The sequence below is a fragment of the Triticum aestivum genome, chromosome 2A, assembly GCF_018294505.1.
Source record: "Triticum aestivum cultivar Chinese Spring chromosome 2A, IWGSC CS RefSeq v2.1, whole genome shotgun sequence".
NCBI lineage: Eukaryota > Viridiplantae > Streptophyta > Magnoliopsida > Poales > Poaceae > Triticum > Triticum aestivum.
The window spans coordinates 206,323,023-206,333,353 of NC_057797.1; the positions used below are offsets into that span (position 1 = coordinate 206,323,023).

The following is a 10,331-nucleotide window of genomic DNA, read 5'->3' on the forward strand; positions in this document are numbered from 1 at the left end:
TAGTTTTCAATGGTGAACATTGTTATGTTGATCATATCTACTATATGATTCACGCTCGACCTTTCGGTCTCCGTGTTCCGAGGCCATATCTGCATATGCTAGGCTCGTCAAGTTTAACCTGAGTATTCTGCGTGTGCAAAAACTGGCTTGCACCCGTTGTAGATGGACGTAGAGCTTATCACACCCGGTCATCACGTGGTGTCTGGGCACGACAAACTTTGGCAACGGTGCATACTCAGGGAGAACACTTCTTGATAATTTAGTGAGAGATCATCTTATAATGCTACCGTCAATCAAAGCAAGATAAGATGCATAAAAGATAAACATCACATGCAATCAATATAAGTGATATGATATGGCCATCATCATCTTGTGCTTGTGATCTCCATCTTCGAAGCACCATCGTGATCACCATCGTCACCGGCGCGACACCTTGATCTCCATCGTAGCATCGTTGTCATCTCGCCAATCTTATGCTTCCACGACTATCACTACCGCTTAGTAATAAAGTAAAGCATTACATCGCGATTGCATTGCATACAATAAAACGACAACCATAAGGCTCCTGCCAGTTGCCGATAACTCGGTTACAAAACATGATCATCTCATACAATAAAATTCAGCATCATGTCTTGACCATATCACATCACAACATGCCCTGCAAAAACAAGTTATACGTCCTCTACTTTGTTGTTGCAAGTTTTACGTGGCTGCTACGGGCTTAAGCAAGAACCAATCTCACCTACGCATCAAAACCACAATGATAGTTTGTCAAATAGACTCTGTTTTAACCTTCGCAAGGACCGGGCGTAGCCATACTTGGTTCAACTAAAGTTGGAGAGACAGTCGCCCGCAAGCCACCTATGTGCAAAGCACGTCGGGGGAACCGGTCTCGTGTAAGCGTACGCGTAATGTTGGTCCGGGTCGTCTCGTCCAACAATGCCGCCGAACCAAAGTATGACATGCTGGTAGGCAGTATGACTTATATCGCCCACAACTCACTTGTGTTCTACTCGTGCATATAACATCAACATAAATAACCTAGGCTCGGATGCCACTGTTGGGTTTCGTAGTAATTTCAAAAAAATTCCTACGCACACGCAAGATCATGGTGATGCATAGCAACGAGAGGGGAGAGTGCTGTCTACGTACCCACGTAGACCGACTGCGGAAGCGTTGACACAACGTAGAGGAAGTAGTCGTACGTCTTCACGATCCAACCGATCAAGCACCGAAACTACGGCACCTCCGAGTTCGAGCACATGTTCAGCTCGATGACGATCCCCGGACTCCGATCCAGCAAAGTGTCGGGGAAGAGTTCCGTCAGCATGACGGTGTGGTGACGATCTTGATGTACTACAGCAGCAGGGCTTCGCCTAAACTCCGCTACAGTATTATCGAGGAATATGGTGTCTGGGGGCACCGCACACGGCTAAGGAATAGATCACGTGGATCAACTTGTGTGTTCTAGGGTGCCTCTGCCTCAGTATATAAAGGACTAGAGGGGGGAGGCTGGCCGGCCAAGGTGTGGCGCGCCAGGAGAGTCCTACTCCCTCTGGGAGTAGGATTCCCCCCCCCCCCCCCAATCCTAGTTGGAATAGGATTCGCGGAGGGGGGAAAGAGAGAGAGGGGGCCAGCCACCTCTCCTAGTCCTAATAGGACTAGGGGAAGGGGGAGGCGTGCAGCCCATGTAGGGCTGCCTCTTCTCTTTTCCACTAAGGCCCATCATGGCCCATTTAGCTCCCGGGGGGTTCCGGTAACCTTCCCGGTACTCCGGTAAAATCCCGATTTCACCCGGAACACTTCCGATATCCAAACATAGGCTTCCAATATATCAATCTTTACGTATCGACCATTTCGAGACTCCTCGTCATGTCCGTGATCACATCCGGGACTCCGAACAACCTTCGGTACATCAAAATGCATAAACTCATAATATAACTGTCATCGTAACCTTAAGCGTGCGCACCCTACGGGTTCGAGAACAATGTAGACATGACCGAGACACGTCTCCGGTCAATAACCAATAGCGGGACCTGGATGCCCATATTGGCTCCTACATATTCTACGAAGATCTTTATCGGTCAGACCGCATAACAACATACGTTGTTCCCTTTGTCATCGGTATGTTACTTGCCCGAGATTCGATCGTCGGTATCCAATACCTAGTTCAATCTCGTTACCGGCAAGTCTCTTTACTCGTTTTGTAATACATCATCTCGCAACTAACTCATTAGTTGAAATGCTTGCAAGGCTTATGTGATGTGCATTACTGAGAGGGCCCAGAGATACCTCTCCGACAATCGGAGTGACAAAACCTAATCTCGAAATACGCCAACCCAACATGTACCTTTGGAGATACCTGTAGTACTCCTTTATAATCACCCAGTTACGTTGTGACGTTTGGTAGTACCGAAAGTGTTCCTCCGGTAAACGGGAGTTGCATAATCTCATAGTTATAGGAACATGTATAAGTCATGAAGAAAGCAATAGCAACATACTAAACGATCGGGTGCTAAGCTAATGGAATGGGTCATGTCAATCAGATCATTCTCTTAGTGATGTGATCCCGTTAATCAAATAACAACTCATTGTTCATGGTTAGGAAACATAACCATCTTTGATTAACGAGCTAGTTAAGTAGAGGCATACTAGTGACACTTTGTTTGTCTATGTATTCACACATGTATTATGTTTCCGGTTAATACAATTCTAGCATGAATAATAAACATTTATCATGGTTATAAGGAAATAAATAATAACTTTATTATTGCCTCTAGGGCATATTTCCTTCAGTATCGGCACGACGAACGTCGCAACGGTGCATACTTAGGGAGAACACTTATACCTTGAAATTTAGCGAGGGATCATCTTATAATGGTACCATCGTACTAAGCAAAATAAGATGCATAAAAGATAAACATCACATGCAATCAAAATATGTGACATGATATGGCCATCATCATCTTGTGCCTTTGATCTCCATCTCCAAAGTACCATCATGATCTCCATCGTTACCGGCATGACACCATGATCTCCATCATATTGATCTTTATCTACGTGTCGTCACATGGTTGTCTCGCCAACTATTGCTTTTGCAACTATTGCTATCGCATAGAGATAAAGTAAAGCAATTATATGGCGCTTGCATCTTATGCAATAAAGAGACAACCATAAGGCTTCTGCTAGTTGCCAATAACTTTAATAAAACATGATCATCTCATTCAACAATTTATATCTCATCACGTCTTGGCCATATCACATCACAACATGCTCTGCAAAGACAAGTTAGACGTCCTCTATTTTGTTGTTGCAAGGTTTACATGGCTGCTATGGGCTTAGCAAGAACCGTTCTTACCTACGGTATAAAAACCATAACGTGGTATAGTGATTGCTTTTTGATCTTTAGAAAGAACCATGTTCATTGAATCTGATTCAACTAAAGTTGGAGAAACAGACACCCGCCAGCCACCTGTGTGCAAAGCATGTCGGTAGAACCAGTCTCATGAATGCGGTCATGTAATGTCGGTCCGGGCCGCTTCATCAGACAATACTGCCGAATCAAGAAACAACTAGTGACGACAAGCAATATGTATATACCCACATCCATAACCCTGTGTGTTCTACTCGTGCATATAACATCTACACATAGCCTGGCTCAGATGCCACTGTTGGGGAACACAGTATTTAAAAAAAATCCTACGATCATGCAAGATCTATCTAGGATATGCATAGCAATGAGAGGGGAGAGTGTGTCTACGTACCCTCGTAGACCAAAAGCGGAAGCGTTGAGTAACGCGGTTGATGTAGTCGAACGTCTTCACGATCCAACCGATCAAGTACCGAACGCACGGCACCTCCACGACCTGCACATGTTCAGCTCAGTGACGTCCCTCGAACTCTAGATCCAGCTGAGGTCGAGGGAGATTTTCATCAGCACGACGACGTGTTGACGGTGATGATGAAGTTACCGACGTAGGGCTTCGCCTAAGCACTACGACAATATGACCGAGGTGGAAATCTGTGGAGGGGGCACCGCACATGGCTAAGAAATCAACTTGTGTGTCTATGGGGTGCCCCCTTCCCCCGTATATAAGGAGGGGAGGAGGAGGAGGGACGGCCACAAGGGGCGCGTCCAAAGGGGGGATTCCTACTCCTAGTAGGAGTAGGTTTCCCCCTTTCCTAGTCCAAGTAGGAGAAGAAGGAAGGAGAGGAGAGGGAGAAGAAAAGAGGGGGGGCGCTGCCCCCTCCCTAGTCCAATTCGGACCAGCCAATGGGGGGCGCGGGCTCCCCCTGCGGCCCTTCTCTCCTTTCCACTAAGGCCCATGAAGGCCCAATACTTCCCCCGGCGAATTCCCATAACTCTCCGGTACTCCGAAAAATACCCGAACCACTCAGAACCTTTCCGATGTCCGAATATAGCCTTCCAATATATCGATCTTTACGTCTCGACCATTTTGAGACTCCTCGTCATGTTTGTGATCTCATCCCAGACTCCGAACAAACTTTGGTCATCAAATCACATAACTCATAATACAAATTGTCATCGAACGTTAAGCATGCGGACCCTACGGGTTCGAGAACTATGTAGACATGACCAAGACACATCTCCGGTCAATAACCAATAGCAGAAACTGGATGCTCATATTGGCTCCTACATATTCTACGAAGATCTTTATCGGTCAAACCGCACAACAATATACGTTGTTCCCTTTGTCATCGGTATGTTACATGCTCGAGATTCGATCGTCGGTATCATCATACCTAGTTCAATATCATTACCGGCAAGTCTCTTTACTCGTTCTGTAATGCATCATCCCGCAACTAACTCATTAGTCACATTGCCTGCAAGGCTTATAGTGATGTGCATTACTGAGAGGGCCCAGATATACCTGTCCGACATTCGGAGTGACAAATCCTAATCTCGATCTATGCCAACTCAACAAAGACCATCGGTGACACCTGAAGAGCATCTTTATAATCACCCAGTTACGTTGTGACGTTTGATAGCACACTAAGTGTTCTTCCGGTATTCGGGAGTTGCATAATCTCATAGTCAGAGGAACATGTATAAGTCATGAAGAAAGCAATAGCAATAAAACTCAACGATCATAATGCTAAGCTAACGGATGGGTCTTGTCCATCACATCATTCTCTAATGATGTGATGTCGTTCATAAAATGACAACACATGTATATGGTTAGGAAACATAACCATCTTTGATTAACGAGCTAGCCAAGTAGATGCATACTAGGGACACTCTGTTTTGTCTATATATTCACACATGTACTAAGTTTCCGGTTAATACAATTCTAGCATGAATAATAAACATTTATCATGATATAAGGAAATATAAATAACAACTTTATTATTGCCTCTAGGGCATATTTCCTTCAAATTACATTAAGGATGGAGACATAGATATTTGCAAAGTACATATAGATATAAATGTGGCAGACCCGCTGACTAAACCTCTTCCACGAGCAAAACATGATCAAAACCAGAACTCTATGGGTGTTAGATTCATTACGATGTAAACTATATTATTGACTCTAGTGCAAGTGGGAGACTGTTGGAAATATGTCCTGCAGGCAATAATAAATTGGTTATCATCAAATTTCCTTGTTCATGATAAATGTTTATTATTCATGCTAGAAGTGTATTGACCGGAAACTTAAATACACGTGTGAGTACATGAACAACACCGTGTCCCTAGTAGGCGTCTACTAGACTAGCTTGTTGATCATAGATGGTTAACGTTTCCTACCCATGGACATGAGTTGTCATTTGATAACCGGATCACATCATTAGGAGAATGATGTGATGGACAGACCCAACCGTAAGCTTAGCACCAGATCGTATCACTTAGTAATTTGCTACAGCTTTCTTCATGTCAAGTATCTGTTCCTTAGACCATGAGATCATGTCACTCTCGGATACCGGAGGAATACCTTGTGTGCTATCAAATGTCACTTCATAACTGGGTGGTCATAAAGGTGCTCTACAGGTATTTCTGAAGGTGTCTATTGAGTTGGCATGGATCGAGATTGGGATTTGTCACTCCGTGTGACGGAGAGGTATATCTGGGCCCTCTCGGTAATACAGCATCACAGGAAGCTTCATGTGACTAATGAGATTAGTCACAGGATCTTGTATTGCAGAATGAGTAAAGAGACTTTCCGATAACGATATTGAACTAGGTATGGAGATATCGATGATCGAATCTCGGGTAAGTAACATATCGTCGGACAAAGGGAATTGTATACAGGATTGTCTGAATCCTCGACATCGTGGTACAACCGATAGAGATCTTTGTTGAATATGTGGGAATCAATATGTGCATCTAGGTCCCGCTATTGATTATTGTCCGGAGAGGTGTCTTGGTCATGTCTGCATGTTCCCGAACCCGGAGGGTCGCACGCTTAACGTTCGGTAGTGCTAGGGTAGTATTGAGATATTAATAGTGAAAAGTACGAAGGTTGTTTGGAGTCCCGGATGGGATCCGAGATATCACGAGGAGCTCCAGAATAGTTCGGAGATAAAGATTCCTATATGGGAAGACATATTTTAGTCAGCAGAAAAGTTCCGGGTTTTGTTGGCAGGGTGTTGGGAGTCCTGAAAGGGTTCCGAAGGTCCACCTGCCCTAGGGGGCCACATGGGCCGTAGGGGGTGCGCCCTGGCTTGGTTTGGGGGCGGGACCTTAGGTGGAGGCGCCCCCCTTGGCTTGCGGGGCTCTCCACCACTTGGTCGGTGCCCCTTCCTCACCCCTATAAATAGTGGGGAGGCGGAGTGGGGCTGCACCCATCCATCTCTGGCCTCCGTCTCTCCCAACTCCTCCCACATTTTTCCGGTACGTGCTTGGTGAATACCCGCCGAAATTCCCCTGCCACCACCACCACCATACCGCCGTGCTGGTTCGGATCTCATCTACCTCCTCTCCCTCGCTTGCTGGATCAAGAAGGAGATGACACCATCAAGCTAAACGTGTGCTAATCTCGGAGGTGCCGCCCGTTCGACACTAGATTGGATTGGATCGCGATTGGATCATGAATAGTACTACTACATCAACCTTGTTACATACGTTAACGCTTTCGGTCTACAAGGGTACATAGATACACTCCCCTCTCGTTGCTATGCATCTCCAAGATTAGATCTTGGGTGTTCGTAGGATTTTTTTTGATTTTCATGCTTCGTTCCCCATCAGTATCATATTAAACAATTCAACCAACATCAATCATATCATATTCAACAATTGTAAGTAAATCTATAACAAAGGATATAATCAACAAGACTGGAATATGCAAATGAATCTACATCAACCATTCAACCAACATCAATCATATCATATTCAACCATTTTACTATATGCATACGAATCAACATCCATCATTTTCAACCAAATCAATCATATTTATCCTACCTCAATCATATTCAACCACATCAATTATAATGACCAAACATCAATGAACCATTAAAAAATAAACATGAACTAGGGTTCATCTTCAAACTAGATAGAATCAATAAACTAGTCACTATGACATGAACTAGGGTTCATCTTCAACCACATACATCAAATTGAATCAAACTAAAAATACCTATAATGATCAAAAAATAATAAATACTAGATGAAATAGGGTTCATCTTATGCCAAAATAATGCATCAAAATGAAAACTTCTTGACTAAAACTACTCTGAGGGATTGAGAGAGCTTACTTCTCTCGCTTTGGAGCTATCTCGATCCGCAAAAACGATGGAGAAACAGAGAAGATGGAGAGGGGAGTGGAGGGGATGAGAGAGAGAGAACTCCTCTGTGTTCTTGCAGCGACCGCGGTAGGGAGAAGATAGGGGTGTGTTCATGGGTGGGACCCACGAGCCGGCCCCGCTGCTTATAACTGTTCGCCACCTACCGTCGGGGTCTCTGGCGATAGGAAAAGAGGTTAGATCTTGGACCGCACCATATACCGCCACCAGCGTCCAATTAAATCCATCGATCTTGGACCTAACCCAAAATTTGACAGCGAAATCTTCCATGACCACGCTCCGAACTTCCAGCGTCTCACATCTAACCCCAAGTAAGATGCCACCTGATCTTCCTCTCGGAGGTAGACAATGCCAATCAAAATCCGTCCCTCCCGACAGCGTATTAAGGAACTGGCGGTAGGGTATAACAGCCTACCGCCAGGAGCATCGGCGGTAGGCTTGACAGCAGAGGACAGATGTCGTTTACTTGCGCTAACGTGGATGAGTGGCCTACCGCCAGGGGCCTCGTCGGTAGGTAGTTATACCCTACCGTTAGGGTCTCTGGCGGTGGGAAAAGAGGTTAGATCTTGAATTTTTTTTTCTTTAAAAAGGGTCAAATTGGGTTAAAATTCACCGAAAAGGTTAAAACATCAAATTTGACTGCCACTCTAATGGCTGGCACAGTGGATGCCAATCCACGAGCTCGTCCACCAAAACCGGTTGGCGTGATGGGTGGCACGGACTCAGGATGCAGTCTTTGTCGAGGATTTCGGAAGTAAGCCTTTCAGGCCATACATACATGGTCGGCAAAAATCTGATGGGACAGGACCTCCGCTAAATCCACCATCACCGAGCACCGAGGCACCGAGCTCTGTCGGCCGAGGGTGACGATACCGAGTGAGAAAGGTGAACATCAGACTATACTTCACATGGTTATCAGAAGAAAAAAAGAGAGAGAGAGACTATACTTCACATGAGCGTGTCATCAGTTCATCGCTCACATGAACGCGTCGTCACCCGGAAGTATCGGCCTCTTACGACTGCACATCCTTCAATATCCTGGGAATACTGAAACTAGCCAGCAATCCGAAAGATTTCACTTATTGAACACGACAAAACTGGAAAGAGTATCACTGCGCACCTCGGCAACACGATGCCACAACACCCGTAATTACATGCACACAGAATCACACCCTATCTCGCAGCGGAGAAAATTATATCGAAGAAGGCCTAGGCAGCAACACGCGGTCTGAAGGATTGGATTATGCATGGCGACTGGTCGGAGAGATCCATCAGGTGTGCCCGCCGGCGGGCTTGGACCCAGACCCACGGCCTTCCTCCCGCGCGGCGGCGTTTGCGGACACGTAGTAGACGAGGCAGAAGACGGCGTGCACGAAGCAGAGGATGCCGCCGATGGAGAGGAAGCGGTGCCGCACCACCCCGCACTCCGCCATTACCTTCTTGGAGTTCGGCAGCGCACCGAGGATCAGCAGCGCCAGCCCCACCAGCAGAACCATCCTGGCAATCATAAACATGTTGACATTTTGTACGTGTTCTTCGAATCGAACCACGGGAACCGGAAAAGCATGCAGGACTTGATATAGTATTTTGATGGTGATGTGGCGGCTCATGCTCGGCGTGCGTAGGACAGGAGCGTACCATGTGAGGACCAGGGCGAAGGACGCCATCTGGCGGTTGGGCGACGAGCGCCGGCCGCCGGAGCAGCAGGGCCACGTGCAGGAGCAGCCGCCGACGATGTTGGCGATGGCGTGCGACGCAGCCAGCACCGCGGCCGCCGCGATGCCGAGCTTGTAAGCCTGTGGGACAGGCTGCCTGCACTCGATGAAAAGTATCTTCAGGTGCCTCCCCTGCAAGACGAGAGTAATCAAAATTTGCCATGAAACATCACCAGACAACAACGAAATCCCTGCTTTTTGACGACACGGTTACCTGGCTCTGAGCTTTCTCCGCGTGGATTCCAAGGACGCCGGCAACGACATCCATGGCGACGATGAGGAGGCAGACGACCACCGCTTCAACTCTCGCCATGGCTTCTGCAATCTTGGTTCTCCTCCCCTCCTGTCCACTGTCGTCGTGGTGAAAATGGAGGAGCAGCGACGTGGGCACGACGGGCAGGCTTGGGTGTCGCTACTAGACGAGTGTGCAGCGAAGATGCTTTAGGTCTCGGCTTTTATTGTTCTTTGTTGTTTAATATCTCTGCGTTGGTTTTCTTTACCGATTCCTCTCAGTGCTCCCACGAGAAAGGCAGAAAGCTCTGCTAGGCTCTGCTTAACACCAAAGAAAGAGGCGAATGTTAAGGTGACACGAGCCGACAGGGCTCGAGACATCGATGGCACTGCTAATTACCCATCATATCACTCTATGAGTGAGATTTTCCTGAATCCCACTTACCTGGATTACCTCCAACGATTAATCTTCATCCTCACTAAAGTTTAGCCGTAATCCATAGACTTACAGCTCTGTATTAGTTCAAAATTGTGCAACTTTCATACTGATGGTCCCAATCTATTCTTCAAGTTCAAGTTATGGTCAGAAGAAACAGATCGTTATGATGGTGTATATATACGTAGC

The 10,331-nt window shown here is 46.4% G+C and overlaps 1 protein-coding gene across 1 annotated transcript; it reads right to left on the reverse strand.

The window, feature by feature from the left end:
• Nucleotides 1-8,773: 8,773 nt before the first annotated feature.
• Nucleotides 8,774-9,974, reverse strand: LOC123185164 (uncharacterized). The gene is made up of 3 exons (XM_044597144.1): nt 9,690-9,974; nt 9,399-9,607; nt 8,774-9,257 (listed from the first exon to the last, which is right to left on the reverse strand). The coding sequence occupies exons 1-3, from the start codon at nt 9,786-9,788 to the stop codon at nt 9,032-9,034; spliced, it is 534 nt and encodes a 177-aa protein (XP_044453079.1). The 5' UTR covers nt 9,789-9,974; the 3' UTR covers nt 8,774-9,031.
• Nucleotides 9,975-10,331: the final 357 nt, after the last annotated feature.